General features: G+C 38.8%; 1 protein-coding gene across 3 annotated transcripts in view; it reads left to right on the top strand.

Annotated features, from left to right (window-relative positions):
* The window catches only part of FNBP1L (formin binding protein 1-like), a 117,840-nt gene that overhangs the window by 25,985 nt on the left and 64,836 nt on the right, over window positions 1-27,019 (top strand). For all 3 annotated transcript variants that reach the window (XM_011991511.1, XM_011991514.1, XM_011991513.1), the window contains exon 2: window positions 25,554-25,669. In XM_011991511.1, coding sequence (XP_011846901.1) covers window positions 25,554-25,669 — 116 coding nt within the window. The remainder of the gene's footprint in view (window positions 1-25,553; window positions 25,670-27,019) is intronic.

The following is a 27,019-nucleotide window of genomic DNA, read 5'->3' as shown; positions in this document are numbered from 1 at the left end:
CAGGAGAATTGCTTGAACTGGGAGGTGGAGGTTGCAGTGAGCTGAGATCACGCCACTGCACTCCAGCCTGGGTGAGAAAGCGAGACTCCATCTCAAGAAAACAAAAACAAAACCAAAAACTTTGACTTCGCTTTCATCCTGCTTTTTCAGGATGCCTTCAATTGACTGAACCAAAGGAGAAGTTAGGGTAAGAGAACCCATTGATAGTAGTCTGTTGGGGCCCAGAGAAGTGTCGATGAAAGAGAGTGATTCTGGAAGAGGAACGAGGAGCACAGACATGGCCCTTACTCTGAAGATATGTATTGAGATAAGATAAGCAGGGAAAATAAGTATTGAGCAAATTATTACAAGTGTGATGAGGGCTGTGGAAACTTAGAATAGACGTGCCTAGCCTGAGAAGGCGTCTCTGTGGAATTTTCTTCACACATCCTGGTTCTTTTGAAATAAAACAGGTCCCCTTCTACAGAGATTCTGATTTACTAGGTCTGGAGAGTATATATTTTAAAAATCCTACTCAGGTTATTTTGTCAATCATTTATTTCTTAGAGTTAGAGAGAGGCCATAATGCTGAGGCTCAGAGGTTCGGGAAAAGAGTGATGTGAGATGAAGCTAGAGAGATGATGGCCAGAGCCTATAGGCCATTCTTGCTTTTTTATTTTTAAGTTACCTTACTAAATAACTACATCCTAACTGCTTCTGCCTCTTTTCACAGTAGTGCTCATTCTCACACCTAGCTGCTTTTCTTTGATGTCTTGTTATGAACTTCCAATTCCTTAGTAGGAGATATATATATCAAGGAAGCTGGAGAAATAACAGTGAGAACAGTAGCACTGTGTCATGATAACTGAATTCTAAAGCTTGTTCATTTCCAGTGGATAACCAGAGCCAAGGTCATTTTGTATTTTTTTTCAAGTGAACAGAATGGGAAGTGACTTCTTCCTTTTTGAGATTTTCTTGATATCTAGAATGATGATACACATACAACTAAAAAACTATGAGACATGTAAAATATATACAGGTGCAGTTAGAAATGAAAGAAGTAGAATATACTCATAACTTTTAGAAACTAAAGCTTCAAGCTTTACATATTCTGAAAATGTAAAATTAAAAATTTTTATTATTTAAAATACATTTAGACCAGGTGCAGTGGCTCATGCCTGTAATTTCAGCACTTTGGGAAGCCAAGGTGGGAGGATCACTTGAGCCCAGAAACAATGTAGAGAGACACCCTCCTCTACAAAAATACAAAAAAATTAGGCAGAGTGGTGCATGCCTATGGTCCCAGCTACTTGGGAGGCTGAGGTGGGAGGATCACTTGAGCCTGGGAGGTTGAGGCTGCAGTGAGCTCTGGTTGTGCCACTGCACTCCAGCCTAGGTGACTGAGTGAGACCCTGTCTGAAAAAAAACCCCAAAACAAAAAACAAACTCCCTATCTTCAGCACTCAGTACACATCACATGCATGTAATAAAGAGGTACTCTGAGCCAATCATCACATTTTGTGAAATATTTTGCATAAGTATAAATGTTAGATAAATAAGCTGTAAACATAAAAATCAATTTAACCTAACTTGTAAAGAATAAACCTGCTATGTATAAGAAATCATGCATGAGAATAATTGTAAAATAATAACAAAATAAGCATTATTAACAGCTTTGTGTATTTGAATTAAAGGAAACATAAAGTAAGGTTGCTTGTTACTAACTTTACAGAGTTGTGAAATATAATTGTGAAATCAGAAATTCTTACTGGTAGTTTTATATGTGAAAATGGCTGATTTCTACATATTCTGTGTTTTGCTACCCAACTCAATTTTGTTTTTTGTAATAGTTTATTGGTCAGTTTTCTTGAGTTTTTGAGATTTTGCAGGTACAAGGTCTGCAAGTAGCAGTATGTTTATATTTTCCTTTTGCAATGTTTATACCTCCAATTTCTTTCTCTTGTTTAATTTCATTGGTATGTTAGTGCATTAAAACATCGTGTGAAATATTGGACCGAACACCAACATTGCGACAGTAATGTACAAATGATATGTAACTGATTCTGTGTTCAATTAAAGTATTTATTCAGCTCTTCGTAGACTGTAAACTCTTAAGTGTAGGATCTACTTTTAATTCTTTGTATCTTCCATCTAGTCCAGTGTCATTTACTAGCTGGTAAACCCTGAACCTTACTTTCCATGTTTGTATAATAATAGGAGTAATTATGCCTACTCTCAAGGAGAGATTAAATGAGATAATATATAAAAGCACTCAACACAGTGCCTGGCACTGGTGGCAGTTGTTATTATCTATTTAATTCAACAAATAATTGAGTGTTAACCTAAGGATAGGGATATTATGTGAACAAAAATATCCCTCTGTTTTTGGTATGGTGGAAAGAGAGCTATTAATCAAATAGTCGCATAGAGGGGTAAGTACTACAAAGGAAAGGAATAAAATTCCATAAGATGATATCGGCATAAAAACATAACCCACCATTAAGTTCAGCGAGGGTGTCCTGTGGAAGAGATTGTAACAGAGATCTGAAAAATGGTTAGGAGATGATTAGGTGTCTGTGAGTGGGCAGAGGGGGGAGTTCAGAAAGAAGATGTAGCATGTGCAAATACTCTCAAACAGGAGGGTGTCTTTCTCAAATGAAAAACAAAACGGAACAAACAAACAAAAAATCTATTGTAGCCAGAGCAAAACAGATACAGAGAAAGATGTGTTACTGAAGTTGATAAGGTGACCACCATTCACAGGACACTTACTATATTAGTTCGTTTAATCCTTCCAGTCATTTAAGATACATAAATTGACATCTCTCCATTTTACCAATGATGAAACAAGGCAGAGAAGTTAAATGGCTTGCCCAAGGTGACACATTTAATAAATGGCAGAGTCTGTATTTGAACACAGGCGGCCTAGATACTGAATCAGTGCCCTTAATATTTGTACCATATTGCCTGACATGATCACTTGCATTTTGAAAAGATCACTCTAACTACAATGTGAAAAATAGATTAGAGGATAATTAGAAAGGACATTGAGAGACCAGTTAAGAGGCTGTTGCCTCTTAAACAAATGGTATTAAACAAATGGTGATTGTAGCTTGGAGTAGAATGATGGCCAGAGAGATACAGAGTAGTAGATGGCTTATTATTTTACAAAATGAGTGTATCCTGTGTGAATAAATGAAAAACGAATGAAATGAGGTGAGACACGTGTATAACATGGCAGTGTGCTGTCTTACTGTACAGAGTTTATAAGCAACAACTGCTGAATTATCTGTTGAAATAAAAATCATGAGGTAAATATAAACCTATTTAGATTTATGTTACCACCAACTAAGGTTTTTGTGTTAAATACATGGTAGAAAAATATGTTAATCTATAAAGTAGTAGCTTGTATATGTTCACTCTGCAAACTTCTAGGTGCACTTGATGCTGTAAAGCTCTTCTATTTCTCATTAGACTTTTAAATACTCTTCAGCACAAAAGCGAATTATAGTAGAAAGCTATTACTGCTTCTCAGAAAATAAAGGAAGAATGCTCTAAAGATAAATATAAATGAATTAAAAGGAAGAGATCATTCACTCTAAAACTGAAAATCACAACCTTCCTGAACAGTAAAGGCAGATAGGCAGAATAAATACTTGGGTCTAATTTGAAAAATCCATATTTCTATTTCAGACATCCTACTATAACCATACCCTGCATTAGTGCATTTTGTGGTTAAAACATTTTTATTCCAGAAAGCTAAAAGATGTAATAAGATACAATAATTGTTTTTAATTCTGCCTTTTCTGTTTCTTTAACAATCCTTTTACTTTCTATAATTGTGAGTACCATCGATAGACACAGACTAATTCTTTCTCAGAAATAAACTTTATTTTTTAGGCCGGGCGCAGTGGCTCAAGCCTGTAATCCCAGCACTTTGGGAGGCCGAGACAGGCGGATCACGAGGTCAGGAGATCGAGACCATCCTGGCTAACACGGTGAAACCCCATCTCTACTAAAAAATACAAAAAACTAGCCAGGCGAGGTGGCGGGCGCCTATAGTCCCAGCTACTCGGGAGGCTGAGGCAGGAGAGTGGCATAAACCCGGGAGGCGGAGCTTGCAGTGAGCTGAGATCTGGCCACTGCACTCCAGCCTGGGCGACAGAGTGAGACTCCGTCTCAGGAAAAAAAAAAAAAGAAATAAACCTTATTTTTTAAAATGTCTAGAACACACACACATTCACTTTGGTTGTAGAATAAGCAAACTGTGAATAATTCACACTGTGAAAACTGTGTGAATTAAGAATCTTTCCAGTTAGGGATAAATGAGGAACTGATAGTTCAAGAGTGTAAATCAGAATTTAAAGTGAATGGCAGGAACTTTCCCTTCTGTCTTTTACCCTCTGAGCAATTCAGGTGAGGTTCAGCAAGGTTGGTGTCCCTGGTGTCGGAAGCTGTGATGGTCTAGAGCAGGGTATCAGAACCTGGGTCTTGATGAGTGTAGGAGGTGGCCTGGAATGGTAAGTCAGAGCCTAAGCGGAGAGAGGACAGCCTCCGTGTGAGAGGATGGCAGACTCAGTGTGCAGTATCAGAGCAAGAATGGGATGAAGAGGATGACCATTTAGGAGAGTTGAAAGAGTGACAGCTATAACCCCTTGCAGTATGTTGGAGCCTAAGTGGAATGATGAGGGTATCCCATGCAGGAGGGCAGCCAGCCTCAGGGTAGTAGAACCCAGGTGGAGCGGGGGGCAATCCATGCAGACAGCAGCAGAGGTGGCATCAGCCTGATTGAGACTGTCAGAGTAGGGGGCAGCAGTGGCAGTCTAATAAGGTGTGAAGCCTTGAGTACAGTAAAGAGGGTACCTGTGTGTAGCCATGGTGGCAGTGAGAGACTGATTACCTGCTGGGGATTGTTTAAGTGAGTATATATATTAAGGATAAAAGGAGCCAAGTTTTTTCACTGTTGGAGAAGGAAATTACAAATATTGAAAAGGTGTTGGTGTTAGATTGGAATTGGAGATATTGGTGTAAACTCATGGTTTTCTGTATAGATAGATGGATAGATGTAGAAATAAAGAGACAAACGGTAAGTTTAATTTGGACTCAGGTCTTCTTTAATTCACACAGTCACATTGACAAGGAAGATACTTAATGATTTGACACATCCTGAGGTTTGCTTTCTAAAAGGCGGTCATTTAAACTTAAAGCAAAATTCATACATCAAAATTTGTAACTCTTCTAAATCTTATCCCTTATCAGAGGAACCCACCCCCAGTATTTCAACATAGGTTCTTTCTGTTTTCCTTAAGTGTCGGCCAGTCTGAAAAATAAAAAGAAAGAGTACAAAGAGAGGAATTTTACAGCTGGGCTGCTGGGGATGACATCACATGTTGGTAGGTCCATGATGCCCACCTGAGCCACAAAACCAGCAGGTTTTCATTAAGGACTTCAAAAGGGGAGGGGGTGTACGAACAGGGAGGAGGTCACAAAGATCACATGCTTCAAAGGGCAAAAAGAGAACAAAGATCACATGCTTCTGAGGAAACAGGGCAAGGACAAAAGCAAAGATCCCAAGGCAAAGGGCAAAATTAGAATTACTGATGAGGGTCTATGTTCAGCTGTGCACGTATTGTTTTGATAAACATCTTAACAGAAAACAGGGTTTGAGAGCAGAGAACCAGTCTGACCTCCAATTTTTCCCCACCCTAGTGAGCCTGAGGGTACTGCAGGAGACTAGGGCGTATTTCAGTCCTTATCTCAACTGCATAAGACAGGCACTCCCAGAGCGGCCGTTTATAGACCTCCCCCCAGGAATGCAATTCTTTTCCTGTGGTCTTAATATTATATTCCTTGCTAGGAAAAGAATTTAGTGATATCTCTCCTACTTGCATGTCCGTTTATAGGCTCTCTGCAAGAAGAAAAATATGGCTCTATTCTGCCTGCCCCCGCAGGCAGTCAGACCTTATGGTTGTCTTCCCTTGTTCCCTGAAAATTGCTGCTGTTCTGTTGTTTTTCAAGGTGCACTGATTTCATATTGTTCAAACACATGTTTTACAATCAGTTTGTACAGTAGTGGTCCTGAGGTGGCATACATCCTCAGCTTACGAAGATAACAGGATTAAGAGATTAAAGTGAGACAGGCGTAAGAAATTGTAAGAGTATTATTTGGGAACTGATAAATGTCCAGGAAATCTTCACCGTTTATGTTCAGAGATTGAAGTAAAGAGTAGTATTAGGGGGTTGATAATGTCCATGAAATCTTCACAATTATGTTCCTCTGTCACGGCTCCAGCCAGTTCCTCCGTTTGGGGTCCCTGACTTCCTGCAACAATCCCTTTCCCCACAAATCGTGCAGTTCTTCATTTTACGATTTTACTAAACCTCAGAACAGTTTAGTGCAGAGAAATGAGTAAACCTCTAGTGGCCACTTGTTCCATCCACATACCAGTCTTAAGTCTGAATACCTTGGACATATCAACAATGCTCTTGTCTTTTTCTTGCCATAGTGAGTGGAAAGACTCTGAAAATTTTAACTTTCACAAATCACTTAATCTTTTGAGAACCCATTCCGCTATCTGTAAAACCACCAACTTCATAGGGTTGTGGGTGAAGATTAAATGACAAATGCATGGAAATTTTCTCTAGATATTACGCATTGGAGTATGCTTCCCTTCAAGTGTCTTTCTACTTTCTTGCTGATGACTCTAGGGGTCCTGTAAGTTGGGTCTCTTAGAGTCTCTTAATTCTTTTTTTTTTTGTTTTTTTTTGTTTTTTTTTTTCGAGAGGGAGTCTCGCTCTGTCACCCAGGCTGGAGTGCAGTGGCGCAATCTTGGCTCACTGCAAGCCCTGCCTCCCAGGTTCACACCATTCTCCTGCCTCAGCCTTCCGAGTAGCTGGGACTACAGGCACCCACCACTATGCCCAGCTAATTTTTTGTATTTTTAGTAGAGACGGGGTTTCACCGTGTTAGCCAGGATGATCTCAATCTCCTGACCTCGTGATCCACCCGCCTCAGCCTCCCAAAGTGCTGGGATTACAGGCATGAGCCACCACGCCCAACTGTCTCTTAATTCTTAAGGAATCAACTGATTAAAATCTCTTCCATAAGTTTCTGTATAATAAAGTTGCCACATTGTGTCTCACATCTTCCAATTTGTTTAAGAGCAAATAATGGTTAGGGTAGAATTCTGTGGGAAAAGAAAATCATAATCCCAATCCCTTCCTCCAGCATATGATGTGATTAATCGTACTTGTGTTACCATAGAAATTTTCCTGACAAATGCTCCAGTGGAAGAAGCACATAACCAATCAGCAATTGAAACTTTCCCCACTTTTGATGTAGATGTCCCTTTACAACACATAATCTCAGTGTTTCCATGTGTAGAACAAACTTCTTAATTTCTGTATAAGCAATTAGATAGGCCCCAGAGGTCCATGTGTGCTCCTTTTTTTTTTTTTTTTTTTTCCTAAGGCTAAAAGTGTGAGGCAGGCATTTGTTGCATACTATTCCTTCAGTATTTTAGTGAAAGCACGCTTCATACCCATCTTTACCAGCCTGTCAATAATCAAATATATAGCTACTAAATGAAGACTTCTAACTACTTTAGTATTAACACCATAAGAAAGGAAAACAATATTGATGTCTGACATGTTTAAGGATGCTTAAGAGGGGAAATTAAGGAGACTGGTCCATTAATTGTGGGATAAAATAATAATAGTCAGAAATTTTAGCTAGTTTATCAAGTCACACTTGCAAGCCTCTTATCAATTTACTCCTGTACTGAAATGAACATACAGTAAAATTCAAGAGAAATTGGGGTTCAAAATAAATTTTACTTCTGAGCTTGGAATGCAAGAGAGTAACAGACTGCTGTCCTCATTATAATACCTTTTTGACACCTTGTTATAGTTCCTTGCCACCTCTGAATAAACTGTCCATTTCTACGTAATTGTTCATCATTCTTATCAATCCTTTTTGAAAGTAGACAGAGAAATAATTTTTTTAAAAATTGGGAAAAAAAGGAAAGTATTGGTCCATATTTATGTAAAATTTCAGTCTATTGCATTTGAATAAAAATCTGCCAAAGGGTGGGCACAGTGGCTCACACCTGTAATCCCAGCAGTTTGGGAGGCTGAGGCCAGAGGATCAGAAGATCATTTGAACCCAGGAGTTTGAGACCAGTCTGGCAACAGGGCGAAACCCCATCTCCACTAAAAATGCAAAAATAAGCCAGGTGTAGTAGCATGTGCGTGTAGTCCCAGCTACTTGGGGTGCTGAGGTGGGAGGAGGATCACTGAGCCCAGGAGGTGGAGGCTACAATGAGCTGTGATCACACCACTGCACACCAGCCTGGGCAACAGAGTGAGACCGTGTCTCAAATAAATAAAATAAAATAAATAAATAAATAAATAAACAAACCAAATAAACACAAGCACAACCTTGAAAATTTTTTTGTTTGCCTTATTTTCGTTTCTTCTTAGCTGCTAAACTGCCTCCATGTATATACTTTTCTCCTGGTATATCTGTTAATTATTACTGTAAACATGATTTATTTCACATTAGCAAAAAGAAATTCCTTTTCCATTTAGAGCCATTTTATATAAATGTTAAAGCTCAAGTTAAGAGTTTTAATAGTTTTTCTTTAATTTTTTTATAGATATGCTTGTAAGTACTTCATGTGCAGTATAAGGTTTACTCTAGTGTTCTTTTAGGAGTAAGAAAAAGAATCATTCTTAAAATGAAGTTATTTTTAAAAGTCTGAAATTATGTATTCATTTAAAATACTGTGCATGGTAATGGTTTATTGAATTGAAAGCTAGTAGCAGGCCAGACACAGTGGCTCACACCTGTAATCCTACCACTTTGGGAGGCTGAGGCAGGCAGATCACTTGAGCCCAGGAGTTCAAGACTAGCCTGGGCAACGTGGTAAAATCCTTGTCTCTACAAAAAAATACAAAAACTCAATGGCTCGTGCCTGTAATCCCAGCACTTTGGGAGGCCGAGGCGGGTGAATCACGAGGTCGGGAGATCGAGACCATTTCACCAACACGGTGAAACCCTGTCTCTACTAAAAATACAAAAAATTAGCCGGGCGTGATGGTGCGCGCCTGTAGTCCCAGCTACTTGGGAGACTGAGGCAGGAGAATGGCTTGAACCCGGGAGGCGGAGCTTGTAGTGAGCTGAGATCGCCCCACTGCAGTCCAGCCTGGACGACAGAGTGAGACTCCGTCTAAAAAAAAAAAAAAATACAAAAAGTAGCCGGGCATGGTATCACATTCCTGTAGTCCCAACTACTCAGGTGGGAGGACCACTTCTGCCCAGAAAGTTGATGGTGCTGTGGTGAGCTGTGATGGTGCCACTGCACTCCAGCCTGGGCCACAAGGTGAGACCTTGTCTCCAAAAATAAAAAAAAAACAAAAGGGAAAGGAAAGCTAGTAGCAGCCACCCTACCAGGTCACAGGCAAGTTTTTGATGTTGAATAAACAATTATATACAGTCAATATGAAAAGGACAAAATTACCATGTAAATGCAACATGCCACTAATAGTGCCTAGTTTATGTTGATGTGCAGGAGAATTCATTTACTTAATCATTTCCCTTTTACTCAATGCCTCCCACCAGTATTACAGTCACAGTAAGCCATGAAAGAATAAACAACAGCCTAAATTATGCATGTGTATGTTCAGAATATGGCTGTTTTGGATCATGGAGACTTCTGATTAAATTTGTATGCATCTGTAGCTATTATATAAAATTGAATACATTAATAATTTATTCTAAATCTTAAGACTTTTCAATATTGTGGATAAAAATGAGCCATGAGACTTCTGTCTAGATCAGTTTTGCTTCTTCCAAAATATAATAAACCATATGTAGATAAAACTAAATTATCTCAATATTTAACCATAATTATATGCTAAGAATAGTATGAGGTCACTCTTTGGAGTTATTCCCATGAATATACCAAGAACTAAGTATCCCTCAGATTATATTAGAGCCAGAAAGCCTATTTGCTTTTCAAATAATAAATAGTCTTAGAGATAACTAAGTGAACTGATTTAAAGCATCAACACAAGGGAACAAAACTAATTAAGTCAAGACATGTGGATCATTGATTTAGCTGTTTCTTAGCTCTGTTACTTTGGGCAAACAGTTTATTGAGATGGAGTCTCTCTCTGTTGCCCAGGCTGGAGTGCAGTGAGGTGATCTTGGCTCACCACAACCTCTGCCTCCTGGGTTCAAGCGATTCTCCTGCCTCAGCCTCCTGAGTAGCTGGGATTACAGGCATGAGCCACCATGCCTGGCTAATTTTTGTATTTTTAGTAGAGATCGGGTTTCACTATGTTGGGCAGGCTGGTCTGAAACTCCTGACCTTGTGATCCGCCTGCCTTGGCCTCCCAAACTGCTGGAATTACAGGCATGAGCCACTGTGCCTGACTGGGCAACTAGTTTAATCTTGAGGCTTCAGTTTCCTCATCTGTAAATAGAGACTGATCTTTGAAGTCACTTCTCGCCATAAAGGCCTATGATTAAATTTCATACTTAAGCATTGCAGTCACCAAGTAGTCTCAGAAAGGGAAAAGGGGAAAGCAGACTAGAGTAAAATGGAAAATGAGCCCAGTGAGAAGCCAAGAAATCAAAGAGAGGTGGTGCAAAGGGATGTTCAGCACTGTTCTAGAGAATTTTCATGTTAAAAATATGACTGCCTGTACACGAAGACTAGTTCTGTTCTTGAATCCCCTGTTTGCTCATTATGTTCTCTCATGTCAGGATAAAATGTCAGCACAGGGGGACCAAACTGTGTTGTTGATTGGTGTGAGGGTAGAGGAACTCCTGGCAGGAAGTGGTCCAGGTTGGTAGGTAGCAAGGATAATGATGCAAGCAAATGACTTGAGAATCTGAGAAAAGGCTAAACAGAATAACGTAAAGAAAACTAGATTTAAAATAGTTAATCCTAAACTCTAGTTGTGGTGTTAACCCTAACTACTAAATGACCCTGAGCTCAAGTTTGAGATCTTGGGAGGCAGAGCAGTGCTGAACAATAGAGAGGCTAATGTCAAACAGAAATGAAAGACAACAAAGACAACTCCTGGGAGGAATGGCTCACACCTATAATCCAGCACTTTGGAAGGCCAGGTGTTCGAGACCAGCCTTGCGAATGTAGCAAGACACTGTCTCTACAAATAAAATAAATTAGCTGGGCATAGTGGCTCACACCTGTAGTCCCAGCTGCTTGGGAGGCTGAGGCAGGAAGATTGCTTGAGCCCAGGAGGTCAAGGCTGCAGTGAGCTGTGATTGTGCCATTGCACTGCAGCCTGGGCAACAGAATGAGACCCTATCTTTTTAAAAAAAAAAAAAAGTTAAGAAAGGTTGTAGGATCTCCAAATTACAAAAAACTGTGAAATAAGATGGCCACATGTGAAGATGGGAAGATGGCTCATATACTACACAGATATAGAGCTTACTTCACACAACAGATGTGCTCTGATAGTTTGTAAATTTATTTTGGATTAATCAAATAATTTTAATTGTCCTAAGAACACATATTATTTTAAAGACCCCTATAGAGAACAATTATCCTGTAATTTAATTTTTTAATAAATACATTTATATATTGAGTTTGCTAGAAGACATAAAACCTATGTATTGTATGAAGTTCAGTCATACAAAGGTGACCACTAAAGATTGTTAACAGTCATTACTATATATAACATTCTGGAGGTACTAGCCAGTGAAATTAAAGAAAAGTGATTATTTGATTAATAAATCTCCTTTCCACTAAGTATATTTTTATTCACATCCCTAGTGCCAAGCTCAGCACTCATTTATTTGTTGCATTAAATGAATAGTAATAGCTACCAGTGCCAAGTACTATGTTAAATGCATTATTTATATTCTTTTTTTTTTTTTTTTTTTTTTTTTGGAGATGGAGTCTTGCCCCATTGCCCAGGCCGGAGTGCAGTGGCATGGTCTCAGCTCACTGCAACGTCTGCCTCCTGGGTTCAAGCGATTTTCCTGCCTTAGCCTCCTCAGTAGCTGGGATTACAGGCGCCTGCCACCATGCCCAGCTGATTGTTTTTGTATTTTAAGTAGAGACGGGGTTTCACCATGTTGGCCAGGCTGATCTCGAACTCCTGACCTGTGATCCGCCTGCCTCACCCTCCCAAAGTGCTGAGATTCCAGGCATGAGCCACCATGCTTGGCCGCATTATTTATATTTCATTTAATCTTTCCACTTTGGAGTTGTGTAACTACTCCAGTTTTACAGATATGGAACAGGAAGCTCAGAGATCAAGCACTAGTAAATGACACCAGGTTAGGTGTCAGATGCAAAGAATTAGAAATGGATTCTGCACTTAAGAGTTTTTAGTGTATTGAAAGCTCTAAGTGAACATAGAAAATGTTAGCTTACTGTTCATATATAGTTATTACCGCATTGATATTTGGTCTCATATACCTTTAATGCATGGATATGCCACTATTTTGGTGTAATACAGTTATTTTGGAATTTAAAAAATCAGAATCATTTGCATGTTGAGATATGCCCAGCTAGTTATTAGAATTTCAGATGTAAAAATGTCACTCTTCTATAATTCCATAATTTTCAAGAAGATGAAGAAAATGGTAGAATGTGGCTCTGTAACAGAGTACTTTTTTTTTAGGGCTTTACTGTTTACAGGTCTTTCACATACATTCTCATTTGACCCTCACAACAACCCTGTAAAGTAGGCAGCATGTGTATTCTCATTTGACAGTTGAGGAAAGTGAATCTCAGAGCAGTTAACTGATAATAATAATTCTTAATTCAAAGACTTTCTGAATAAGTAAATTTCAGCTGTTGACCTTGCCTTCTATTTTACTGAAAATAAACTGAAGCAATCGTGGGAGAATTTCCACATGCTCCTACTACCATATCTACCAAGCTGTCTAGACCTATGCCCACTTACTTTGCCTTCTCTCCCGTTACTGTAATTAAACTTCTCATGCTCTTAGCAAAGGCTCAGTGCTCATTGCTCCAGCAGTGAACACTGCTTCTACACTTAAGTGTTTTCTTTTCTTTCAGATCATTTCCATTAGCAATAAAATAATATTTTTTTTTATCTTAAAAACCACCCTCACTTGATCCCACTCTTCTCTTTAGCTATTTTTTGTATCTCTTCTCTCCTTTCAAGCAAAATTCCTTAAAAGTGATGTCCACACTTAACTGTCTTCAACTTCTATCTAATCTTTTGGAACCCATTTCAGTCAGGCTTTTGCCCTCATTATTTCAACAGAACTGCTCTTGTTAAGACAGTCAGTGATCTGCATGTTGCTAACGTGGTCAGTTTTCAGTCTTTTTACTACTTTTAGTAGCACCTGACAAAGTGGATCACTTTCTCCTCCTTGAAATAATACATCATTCATTCGACTTCTTTTTTTCTCCCCCCAAATGTTGGCTTTTAATTTTGTTTGTTTTGTTTCATGTCTGTAACAGTGGGTACCTGGGATTTGATTTTGCCCCTTCTTTACTCCCCTATCACTTTCTTTTCATCGAAGAAAGCTTGATTTGGATAATCAGGGTAAGTCAGTTAAAGTGTTCAAACTGAGTGTATAGTTTGTCAAGTAAATTTCAACTCTTACAGTCTGAAATGTTACAAAGTTAAGCAGTACTACGTTTGGCATCTCCTTTTTCTTTTTTTTTTTTTGTTTTTTTTTTGGGGGACGGAGTCTGGCTCTGTCGCCCGGGCTGGAGTGCAGTGGCCGGATCTCAGCTCACTGCAAGCTCCGCCCCCCGGGTTTACGCCATTCTCCTGCCTCAGCCTCCCGAGTAGCTGGGACTACAGGCGCCCGCCGCCTCGCCCGGCTAGTTTTTTGTATTTTTTAGTAGAGACGAGGTTTCACCGTGTTAGCCAGGATGGTCTCGATCTCCTGACCTCGTGATCCGCCGGTCTCGGCCTCCCAAAGTGCTGGGATTACAGGCTTGAGCCACCGCGCCCGGCCCTCCTTTTTCATCTTAATTAATTTGTCACTGCATTCGATAGAGGAAAGCAGATCAAATACGTTTTCACTAACCAACCACGTGACAGATTTTTGACTCCAGGCCTGGTAGAAATTCAGAAAAAGAGAAAATCATATAAGGGAATGAGGCTCCTTAGAAGACCTTGGAAGATCTTGTTAACAGGTCAACCTACCTAGCCATAAATGCCTTGAATTCAGGACTAAGATTTTCATCACTGTAGTGATCTTCATTTGTCTTCTTATACATTACGCCACACTTTTCTAGTTTCACTTGTACCTCGCTGGTTACTCCTCAGTGTCCTCTGCTGGTTCTTCATCAATTCCTTGACCTCTGAATGTTGGTGTGCAACAAGGCTTAATTGAGATCATGTCCAGGGTAATTTCTTTATCATTTATCTTCAGCAGGACCACTTCTGTTAATTCCAGACATATGTATTTATTTGCCTACTCAACATATCAACCTGGATATCTTAAGGACATCTCAAAATTAACTGTCTAAAGCCAAAACTTTTTTCTTCCCATTGCCCAAACTTAATCTCTTCTTTTAGTTAAAAGCAGTTTCATCCTTCTAGTTCATGGGGCTCAAAATTGATGTTTGTTTTTCTTCTAAAACCCATGCTCAAAACATTAGAAAAATTTGTTCACACTACCTTCAGAATATATCCAAAATCTTACCACTTTTCACCACCCTGCTGCTTTTACTCTGGACCAAACCAGCTCATGTCTGGTCTGGATTATTGCAGTTAGCCTCCTTAAAAGGTCTCCCTTGCTCTGAGGTTGGTGTGTGTGTGTGTGTGTTTTGTTTTGTTTGTCTTTTTTTTTTAAAAGAAAAAACCTACAGCACCCGGTATACCCAAATACTAACCAGGCCTGACCCTGCGTAGCTTCCAGGATCAGACAAGATCAGATGTGTTCAAGGATGGTGGGTCTGTGGACCTTGAACTAGTTTTTAATCAACGTGGAAACTCCAGTGATCTATTTAAAAACTTGTATTGGGTCATGCCAAGTTTATTGGAGGTTATACGCTCCAATGTATTTCCAACTCAGGGTTAAAGCCAAGGTCCTTATGGTGGAAGATAGGGCATATAAACTGGCATTCTGGCGCTCACACACTCCACTTCAGTATCTGCTACTCTCCCCTCTTGCTCACTCAGCTGTGGCTTGCTTATTCAGCTTTTTGCTCTTCCTGGAATACATCAAACATATGTAGGCCCAGGGTTTTAACCGTTTTAACAACTGAACTTGTAACTGCACTAGTTCTCCAGGTAAGCTGAAGTATTAGGGGCGTGGACAGTTTATCCAAAGTAATAATCAGGAAGGCCTAATAAAAACATGCAGGTATTGTGGTAAAAAATAGAGTTGGTGAGCAAGGAGTTACCTTCTGTTTCTCTTGTAGCAAAGTAGGAGGCAAGGTTATTGGCTAAGAGTGAGATGGATAGGAGATGGTGTAAATTTAAAGTAAAAGAATAAGGTATGAGATAGTTGGCTAGGATAATGAAGTAGTGAATGGATTTGAGCTAAGTAGTATTAAAGTCCTGTAGGTAATAGACATGAATTTCAAAGTATAACTAGCCAACCTTGTTCTTTCTTTCCTTTTTTCCAATTTTCTTCAGCAGCATGAGGAAGAGTTAGTAAAACTCTAACCATAAATCAGGGTTGAAATTTGGCAAAGCTAGAGAGGGGCAAGGACAGTGAGTATATTTGGAAGGAGTGATTATAATGACAGCTTAGGGAATCCAAGCTGTATAAAGATGGAAATGGCGACAGGAGGGGGTGAAGGATAATAATAATGATGTGTTGGGATCAATGGATTGTGGTCTCTGTGGGGCCAAAAAATTGTTGGACTTGGGGTATTTCAGGGAGTGACTTGACAGGGCTAGCTGCCTGAGAAAGACATTCTTGAAATTTATTGCAGGGAAGTGGAGTGGGAGAGACAAGATTGACATTCTTCCTACTTTATAAGGCAGTTATTGCTAATGACAATGGAGATGACCATGGGAATGACTTACTAAGGTGGAGTGGAAGTGAAAGTCACAGAAAAGTAAAAAAGAAAAATTGCAGTAGGGTATTGGAAAGATCATTTGGGTAGATTTTGAAGTCACTAAAAGCTTAATTTAAGTTTTAAGAAAAAATTTAAATGAAAAGATTTGGGGGAATTTCCCAAATATGCAAGTTTTCACCTGTCTTAAAAAAAACAACACCATGAGAAACCAAAAATAATTAAATTGATTTTTTTTTAAATTCTGCAATATTTCTCAGTTTTCTTTGAGGATAGACATGGTTGATCCTGAATGGAAATTGGTGTTTTAGCTCTATGAGACTGAAACAAAAAGTTTCTGCAGTCCGTAAGAGTTAAAGAGGGAGAAAAGTCAGTTGTGTTAGATCTTTAAAAACATTTTTGGTGGTAGTTTGGTATTCAGAAGTGCTGGAGGAACTTTGGCAGAAAGTCAGAGCCATAGAGCAAGTCCAAACTAGGACAGCAAAGTCATTATTCTGCTTTTTAGTGAGGAAAGTATTTTTAAAATGATGGTGACCCTTGGTTTTTTACCAAAAAGTACTTTATTTGGACTTCATTTGGATGCAAGGCTGTATCAAAGTAATTAGGAAAACAAGGATTGAATATTAAGTAGTGACTTCTAAAAAATAACATTTTGTGATATATAAAATAGTTCTTTTAAATTACATTAAAGACATACAGATAAAAGCAAGAAGATTGAGTAAACATAATATTTATTGCCTCACATTACTATGCAGTAGAACCTTGTATAATTTGAGTTATGCTACATAATGTGGACATTTATGCTGGTGCTGATGTCAGCTTTAATTTAGGGTATTTTCCTGTGTTTCCAAGTAAATACAGTAAAAAAACTTTAAGTATCTTACAAAATTAAAAAAGAATGCCCAAAGGAAACAGAAAATGAGCTTTCTTGAGTTTAAATGTAAGATGATAAGATTTAGATTAGAACTCACTACTGATACAGAGATTAATTTCACACAGGCTATGGTAAGAATGAATGTGTTGGAAAAGGAAGTGAGAGGATAATTAAGGCAAGGAAATGGGGAAGTTGGACTCTGTGTAAGTCCAACTAGCTGAAATTACTAACTATTAATTTATTCCAGATTCTATCTGAAATAAATCCATAGGAATAAGAGCAATACTAAAGGTAGAGAGAATAGCTCGGAGGTGTTGCCTCTTTGATGACTTAATATTCTTCTTTATTTCTAACTTACAGATGATTTCAGAATACTGCTCACCTTCACTTCTTTAGTTTTTCATGATCTTTTCCCTTGACCTTTTCCATAGTCCCAAAGTATTTGCTCATGCGGAGTGGGAAGATGTATGATCTCAGGCTTTGAAACTACAGAGGCTGGAAGATGTTACTTTTGATAATCTAAGACTTCATGACTTTGATTCTTACATTTTATCATTTACTTATTTATTTTTAAGAGATTGGGTCTTGTACTGTCACCCAGGCTGGAGTGCAATATGTGATCATGGCTCACTGTAGCCTCAACCTCCCAGGCTCAAGCAATCCTCCCACCTCAGCTTCCAGAGTAGCTGGGATTACAGGCATGAGCCATGATGCCAGGCTAATTTTTTTTAAATTATTTTTTGTAGAGATGGTCTTACTGTGTTACCCAGGCTGATCTTGAACTCCTGGACTCAAGCAATCCTCCCACCTTGGTCTCCCAAGTGTTAGGATTACAGGCGTGAGCCACCATGCCTGGCTGATTCTTATATTTTAATTTAAAAACTTTCTACTTTATATTGTGGTGATTAAAACCATTCCTTGCTTTCCAGCCTTCTTCTCTCATGTTTCTGGAGTTGTTTGATCACTGATAGTGTGACTACTAAAGAAAGGCTGGATGACTTTTTTTTTCCCCACCCCAAAGAGACAGGGTCTTGCTCTGTTACCCAGGAGTGTTGTGGCACGATCACAGCTCTCTGTAACTTTGAACTTCCAGGCTCAAGCTGTCCTCCCATCCTCAGCCTCCCCAGTAGCTGGGACTACAGGTATGTGCCACCACAACCTAGTGTAAAAAAATTGTTTGTTTTTCATTCTCCCACCTGGGCCTCCTAAAGTGTTGGAATGATAGGCATGAGCTACGGCCAGGTCATGGTTGTTACAAAGAAGATAATTTGTTTCACTTGTAGCTAAACTTGTATTGTATTTTACCTTTATGGTACCTTTTAAAGCTGATTGGGCCAGGCGCGGTGGCTCAAGCCTGTAATCCCAGCACTTTGGGAGGCCGAGATGGGCGGATCATGAGGTCAGGAGATCGAGACCATCCTGGCTAACACGGTGAAACCCCGTCTCTACTAAAAAAATACAAAAAACTAGTCGGGTGAGGTGGCAGGTGCCTGTAGTCCCAGCTACTCGGGAGGCCGAGGCAGGAGAATGGCATGAACCCGGGAGGCAGAGCTTGAAGTGAGCTGAGATCCGGCCACTGCAGTCCAGCCTTGGCGACAGAGCGAGACTCCGTCTCAAAAAAAAAAAAAAAAAAAAAGCTGATTGCTGTTTTTTGAAGTTGGCTTTTATTTATTTTAAAAGTATAGTACAACCTTAATGAAATATACTTAACACAATTATAGGCTTCTGTTATGTTTTCTACTTGTACAGTTCTATTTTGAGTTTTAAATCAACATTAACAATTAAACATTGTATCCATATATCCAGTTTTTGTCAGTTACAAAATAAATTTAAAACTTTAAAAAGTGGTATCTAAATAAATTTTATAATTTGTAACTTAACCATCATTAACTGAAAAATGAAATTTGACTAAACTTTCTCAATATTCTGATTAGCTGAGCTTTTACACATTTGTTATGGTGACCAACTCGAAAAATACCTTTTGGAGAGAGCTAATACATAGATAGAGTCCAAGGTTTTATCCAGTGGAATCACAGCATGTATGATTTTGAGTATTGGAGAAAATAAGAATGACATTTAGTTTTTAAAAACAGTCTGACACAGGTCTTAGATATCTATTTTTTAGATGAAGTAATTTTTGAGAATCCTGAAAGAGCTTGAAAAGTGATAAACAGAAAATGAATTCTTTATGGGAACCACTGGTGGAAGAGATAACAACAAGAAGAAAAAAGCCAGTAAAATCATTTTGGTAGGGTAGGAAGGACTTGATAAAAATTAGATAAAGGATAATGCATTATTTAAAACCTGGGTCTTCAAAGAAGAGCACACAAGATGATCCACTGACATAAGGAGAAAAGAACTTAGAACTTCTGTTTATATGTTATCTAAAAAATAAGAAATGGGATACTTTACTAGTATTCAAAATGTGAGTTGATCCTGGTGTCTTGTCTTGGATTTTAAAAGTTTCCTGTAAAGAAACCGTGGATTGGACTGGGTGTGGTGGCTCACGCCTATAGTCCCAGTGCTTTGGGAGGCCCAGGTGGGAGAATTGCTTGAGGCCGGGAGTTTGAGACCAGACTGAGCAACAAAGCAAGACCCCTTCTTTACAAAATATTTTTAAAAATTAACTTAAGCCCAGGAGTTCGATGCTGCAGTGAGCTATGATGGTGCCACTACATTCCTGGGTGAAAGAGCCAGACCCCATCTCTTAAAAACCTAAAAAATAAAATATAAAAAAGAAACCATGGATTAAATATGATATTTTAATGCGAATATAGGCAAACGATAAGAATGACCAGGCTGATGCTTCTTAATGTGTTTGAGAAAAAAACATAATGTTTATTAAGAAAGAAAGATATAATGTCTATATAATCATATGGACTAGAGGTAACCTTCCCCCTCTTAAGAAATTATTGAGAAGGTTATTTGAAATGGCACTTTGGGAGGCCAAGGCAGGAGGATCGCTTGAACTCAGGGGTTTGAGATTAGCCTGGGCAACATGGCAAAACCCTGTCTCTACTAAAAATACAAAAATTAGCTGGGCATGGTGATACGCGCCTATAGTCCCAGCTACTTGAGAAGCTGAGCTGGAAGGATCACTTAAGCTCAGGAGGTCAAGTCTGCAGTGAGCCATGGGCATGTCTGTAGTCCTAGTTACTTGGGAGGCTGAGGCTGGAAGATGACTTAATCCCAGGATTTTGACGCTGCAATGAGCTATGATGGTGAATGCATGGGTGAACCACAGGAAATTTATTTTTGGTGGAGGGGTGAAGATTTTTTTTACTGTGTAAAATATGCGATGTAAAATTTACCATCTTAACCATTTTTAAATGTACAGTTTAGTGGCATTAAGTGCATTGATACTGTTTTACAACCATCACCACCATAAATTTCCAGAATGATCTTCATCTTGCAACTCTACACTCATTAAATAACTCCCCATTCTTTCCTACCCCATTCCCTGTCAACTACCATTCTACTTCCTTCTCTCTGATTTTGACTATTCTAAGTACCTCATGTAGGTGGAATCATACAGTATTTGTCCTTTTTTGTCTTATTTTACTTAGCATGATGTCCTCAATATTTATCCATGTTTTGTAGCATGTGCCAGAATTTCCTTCCGTTTTAAGGCTGAATAATATTAATTGTATTTATATACCACATTTTCTTTTTTCACTTATCTGTTGATGGACAAGTGGGTTGCTTCCATAATGCTGCTATGATATGAATATGTGTTACTGGAAAGTGTCTTGAAATTTTGAACTTAGTGGTGAAAGACAGTACACTATTAGAAATATTCTTGCTAAAAGGAAAAATTGTTCCTTCTGACACCAAACATGAGTTTTTTCCACTTGAACAACCAGTTCTTCAACTCTCTGGACACTAACTAGATGTCTTATAGTTCAGTTTTGTCACTATATGTCTGGAGTTGGTACAGACCCTACAGTTGAAGGGTTCAGTTCCATAGTACTGCCTGGACTTCAAGCATCAATTGCAGGTCCTGGACTTCTGGGTACTCGACTGACTTGGCTACAAATCAGGGGTTCCTGTGACCCCCTCCTCCGGTTTGATAATTTGCTGTAACGGCTTACAGAACTCAGGGAAACACTTTATTTACTATTACTGGTTTATTACAAAGGATATTATAAAGGACACAGATGAACAGCTAGATGAAGAGGTACCTAGGGTGAGCTTTGGAAAGACCCAAGATGCATGACGTTTTGTTCCTGTGGAGTTGAGATGCACTGCAAGTGGATGTGTTCACCTACCCAGAAGGTTTCCAAACCCATGGTTTAGGGTTTTTGTGGAGGCTCCATTACATAGGTGTGATTGATTAAATCGTTAGTTATTGTTGATTGAATTCAATCTCCATCCCTTCTCCTTTCCCAGGAGACTTGAGGGTAGGGAGAGCTGAAAGTTTCAACCCTCAAATCACTTGATTGGTTCCTCTAGCAACCAGTCCTTGTCCTTCAAAGTCACCGCATTAGCATAAATTTAGGTATGATTGAAAGGGGGTTATTATGAATAACAAAAGATGCTCCTCTTACTCCATGACTCATGGAGTTCCAAGCGTTTTAGAAGCTCTGTTTCAGGAATCAGCGGTGGAGACAAAATGTCTGCATTTCTTACTACATAGCTGTATTAGTCTGTTCGCACGCTGCTAATAAAGACATCCGAGACTGGGTAATTTATAAAGGAAAGAGGTTTAATTGACTCACAGTTCCACATGGGTGGGGAGGCCACACAATCATGGTGGAAGGCGAATGAGGAGCAAAGTCACATCTTACATGGCAGCAGGCAAGAGAGCATTTGCAAGGGAACTCCCCTTTATAAAACCATCAGATCTGGTGAGACTTATTCACTGTCATGAGAACAGCAAGGGAAAAACCTGCCCCCATGATTCAATTACTTCCCATAAGGTCCATCCCATGACATGTGGGGATTATTACAATTTGAGATGAGATTTGGGTGGGGACACAGCCAAATGGTATCAAATCATTAGCACTAGCTCTTCCTTTTGTGGTGAGAATAGTGATATTATATGTGTAAAATATGGGAGCAAAATAAATTATCTCAGCAAATACTCTTAGGCCATATGGAAAAATGGAAATAGTTTTTAGAAAAGATTTCACACAGAAAGTTGGTTGTACAGTTTCATTAAAGTACAGATGTTTCCAACATTTCTCAGCTTATAATGTCTAGATTGTTTCAATAATGAATAATGTTTCAATAAAGCAGTTATGTTTAAAACTACCTTTTTGTGACCCACTGATGGAAAGATGTGTTGAAAAAGATTTATTCTTAACAGTAAATGTATTAACCACTGGTAAAGTAGTGTGTTGGCTGGAGTTTTAAAAAGGAAATTGGAATAAGGTTGGAATTTATTCACTTCATTTGTAGGTAAGCAAAGAAAACTAAAGCAGGAAGTTCACAAAATATTAAGTTATATTTTTGCTATGATTAGTTTTATAAAAATAATACCTTTAAGACTACAGTGTTTCCAGATGAAACAGGGAGAGACAATTGAAAAATCTTTGTTTAATACAGGTTTGCTATCTCCTGGCTGTTTCAAATTTGTTGACATTTTTCTTTAACTAGTATGCTACCAGGTATTTTTGAGAAAATTTAATCTGTGCCTTCAAGATAAAAGAGAAGTTTTAATGGTGACTGAATAGCTGCTTTTCCAAAGAAATTTGAGCTATATAGAAAGCATTTTGATGATGAATATTTGGAAATGTATTCATTATATAATTTTGTTGCTGAAAATGATCTGTGTCACCTACAAATATTATTTTGTCTGTACACTTAAAATTCTTAGAAACAGAAATTTTTTACTTGTTGTAAAGTCAGTGTTTTAGTCAGGATTCTCCAGAGACAGATAATCAACAGGATATATACACATAGAGAGAGAAATTTCTTTTAAGAAATTGACTCATGTGATTGTGGAAGCTTGGGATCTGCAGGGTAGGCCCAGGGAACAATTGTAGTTTCAGACCAAAGTCAGTATTCTGGCAGAATTCTTTCTTGCTGGGGGAAGGTCATTCTGTTCAGTGAAAGACTTCAACTGATTAGATGAGGCCCACTCACCCATTTTGGAGCATAATCTGCTTTATTTAAAATTCACCTATTTAAATATTAATTTTTTCCTTCCCTCTTGCCTTCTCCCCCTCCCCACTCCCCTCTTCTTTCTTTTTCCTTCCTTTCCTGTGGACAGGATCTCACTGTCACCCAGGCTGGAGTGTAGTGACACAGTTACAGCTCACTGTAACTTGAATTCCTGGACTCAAGGGATCCGCCCACCTCCGCCTTTCACCTGGCTAATTTTATTTATTTATTTATTATTAATATTTATTTTTGCGACAGGGTCTTGCTCTCTTACCCTGGCTGAAGTGCAGTCATGACCTTCTGGGCTCAAACAATTCTTCTACTTCAGTCTCCCAGGTAGCTGGAATTACAAGCATGTACTAACATGCCTGGCTAATTGTTAAAGATTGGGTCTTAACATGTTGCTAAGGCTGGTCTTGAACTCCTGAGCTCAAGAGATTCTCTTGCTTCAGCCTTCCAAAGTTCTGGGATTACATATGTGTGCCACCTAGCCTTTTTTATGTTTTGTAGAGACAGGGTCTTGCTGTGTTGCCCAGGCTGATCTTGAACTCCTGGCCTTGAGTGAGTCTCCCATCCAGGCCTTCTCAAGTGCCGGGATTATAGGCATGAGCCACTGTACCTGGCCTAAATGTTAATTTCATCTAAAAAACACCTTCACAGAAACATCCAGAATAATGTTTAACCAAGTAAATATCTGGGCACAGTTGCACAGCCTAGATGACACATAAAGTTAGTAATCACAATTAGTTTCAGTGGGGTTTGAACCTTTTTTTTTTTTTTTTTTGAGACAGAGTCTTGCTCTGTCACCCAGGCTGGAGTGCAGTGGTGCGCTCTCAGCTCACTGCAAGCTCCGCCTCCCGGGTTCACGCCATTCTCCTGCCTCAGCCTCCTGAGTAACTGGGACCACAAGTGTGCGCCACCACGCCTGGCCAGTTTTTGTGTTTTTAATGGAGACAGGGTTTCACCATGTTAACCAGGCTGGCCTCGAACGCCGGACCTCAAGTGATCCACCCACCTCGGCCTCCCAAAGTGCTGGGATTACAGGCTTGAGCCACTGCGCCTGGCCATAATATTTTAAAAGTCATTGCTCAAAGGCTTTTGTTTGTCAAATATGTTAAAAAAAAAAAAAAAAAACTGTTTAAAAATAATGTTCATTTCATTTTCATCTCTTTTTAAAATTTCTATTGTGGATTTCATAACTACATAATTCAATAGTATATCATTTAATATATAAATAACTACATATAGTTTTTGTTCAGGTTTTTTACTGATGGGGTTTGGAATTTAAAATTTGGAGACTTAATCTAGAGGATAAAGAAGCGTAATATAAAATTTGGTGAAGAAGATTGTGGGAAGAGAAGCCTTTGAAGCAATTTAGAAAAATAAAGGAAGATTGTTTCAGCTTTGAAGTGTTTTTTTTTTTTGGAATTGTTTTTCATTGAGTGTATTTCAGTTTCAGTTTGATGAGAATTCTAATTTACAGTAGTTAATATTATGCAGATTGAGTTTACTGAGCAATGCATTTTCTTGCTGTATTCAAATATATTTTGAAAACCAGATGATAATCAGAAAGCTTCTTGGAAGAATAGTATTAGAGTGGCAACTTGCTTTTAGAATTTCTTTTTGATGGTTTAAGGTAGAGAAAGAGATAAAAGTCAAAAGGAGATAATTTGTAAATAATGTGACTAAACCACAAGTGATTTTAAAACAAGCTGTAAATATGGAAAGGGATGATACTTGAATATTTTTTCAGCACTGCAGACTTGATATATGAGAGGAAGACAGCACCAAGTTATTAGTCAGTTTGGAGCTTGTTGTTAAAGCAAGGGAAATGGTGGTTTCTCTGGCAGGAGGTGGCATCTGTGAGGACTGAAAGAGCCTTGTAGGACAGTGATACTCTATTATATGTCATTATCATATTTCCTGCATTGCAGAACATGTTTAATAACATCACCACAATCCTGTTAAGTGGGTGATGGGATTTCCATTTTAAGATGGGAAAACATTCAAGGAGCCTTGTTAGCTTGCGCAGTTTCAAACATCTCGGAAATGGCAGATCCCAGAATTTGAACTCAGGTATATTTGATTTTGTCCAGCTAAATAATTATTCGTTGAGTACCTGCTATGGTACCAAGCATGGTGCTTAGGCTGTGGGAGTTCAGAATTGAATAATGCATGATTCTGGCCCTCAATATAGTATAGCGAACGAATAAGATAGTAGTTTTAGGGAGCCTTGGGGACATGGAGAAAGTCTGAGAGTTTAGAACCATTTTCTGGCAGACATAATGCCTGAACTGAATCTCAAAGGCCAGGGTAGGGGGGATTTGGGGAAGAGTTGACTGCAAAAAGCTGAACAGGGGAGGGTATTGCAACTGGGAGAGCCATGTTTGCAAAGACATTCAGGCATAAAGTAGCAAGATTTATGCTTAGGGACCTGTTTCTAGGTCTTAACGGGCGAAGTGAGGGAACTAGTAGATGAGCCTGGGTTTTTCCTTTTATACCTCATTGCTTCTCCGTACAAATATCAGAAGCTGTTTAAAATATATGTGGATAAAATTTTGGACTTTTTAAAATGCATTTTTATCTTCCTTTTCTAGGATCAGTTTGACAGCTTAGACAAGCATACACAATGGGGAATTGACTTCTTGGAAAGATATGCCAAATTTGTTAAAGAGAGGATAGAAATTGAACAGAACTATGCGAAACAATTGAGGTAAGTTAATTTTTTTTCAGTTTTTAGAAATGAAATTACATGTTTAAACAGTTGGATATTAGAGGAGTGTGATATTCCAGAGGTTAAATTCTGTGTTTTTCATCAGAATTAGATTGAATTAGGTAACTGGTTTGTTTTAATGATTAATTAAGTCATTGGCCAGTACAGTACCACAAGGAATATTGACTAGCTGGATCACAAATAGCTGTCATTCCAGAAAGACACTTAAAAATCTGAAAACTGGGGAGCATAATGCCAGGAAAAAGAAATATCTGGGTGTTATTCTGTGTTTTATACTTTTATTCCTCTCTAACTTTTTGCTTTAGTCATCTTTTCAAAGTATTGAATATTTCTTCAGTTTCTCTTTTCTTCAGAGTTTGTAAGACTTGGAAATTGAGTGTGTGCTGAGCTGAGTTTGTTTCTGTCAGTATTCAGTTACATATTATGAATGAACATGATTCTAGAATATGTTTTGGAAGATAAAAGTTTTAAAGGGAAAATTTTAGTCTTAAAACTGACGGACTTTGTGACAAGTAGTTGCTGGAACTTATTCAGTAAAAATGGTGCTTGAAGTCTGAAGACTAGACACCAGTATAAGGTTTTAGCTGTAGGGTTTAGGATAAAAAAGTGACCTGAAGTGACCAAAAAAATGCAACCTAAACAGGCATACATGACTACAAAGTCCAGGCGTATTTTGATTCAGGGGTCAAATAGTCTTCAGGCCCCATTTCTTGACTGTACTCCCTCTTGTTCTCTTCATTCTCAGGTTCCATTCATACCATCCTCTCTATTCCTTTAGCTCTAAGTTTTACATCTTCATACCCCCATATTCTGGAGAAGAATGATGGTCTTCTCTATTGTACCTTTGGGGAGAAAGGAAGGGAGGGAAAGAGGGAGTAGGGGAATGGAAGAAGGAAAAGGGGGATGAAAGTAAGGGAAAATGCAAGCCTGCACCAAGCTTCTTTTCTCCAGAAATACTAGCAGAGGGTCTCCTTTAGTCATACTGACTTTGGTTAGGTTATGTGCTTATCTTGAACAATTCACTAATATCGACTTACAGCTAATGATGGGGGGAGGATAGTTACTCAAAATTAATTTAAGCTAGTGGTCCCAGAAGGAAGGGGGAGATACTTGAGTGCCTCATATATCCACTATAATAGTGCATGTAGTCGGGCGGAGCAAGATAGCCGAATAGGAACAGCTCCAGTCTCCAGCTCCCAGCGTGAGCGACACAGAAGGCAGGTGATTTCTGCATTATCAACTGAGGTACTGGGTTCATCTCACTGGGGAGTGCCGGACAATCGGTGCTGGTCAGCTGTTGCAGCCCGACCAGCGAGAGCTGAAGCAGGG

The sequence above is a fragment of the Mandrillus leucophaeus genome, unplaced genomic scaffold (genome assembly GCF_000951045.1).
Source record: "Mandrillus leucophaeus isolate KB7577 unplaced genomic scaffold, Mleu.le_1.0 Scaffold397, whole genome shotgun sequence".
Taxonomy (NCBI): domain Eukaryota; kingdom Metazoa; phylum Chordata; class Mammalia; order Primates; family Cercopithecidae; genus Mandrillus; species Mandrillus leucophaeus.
Note: the sequence above shows the minus strand (reverse complement) of the source record. Positions and strands in the feature narration are given on the sequence as shown.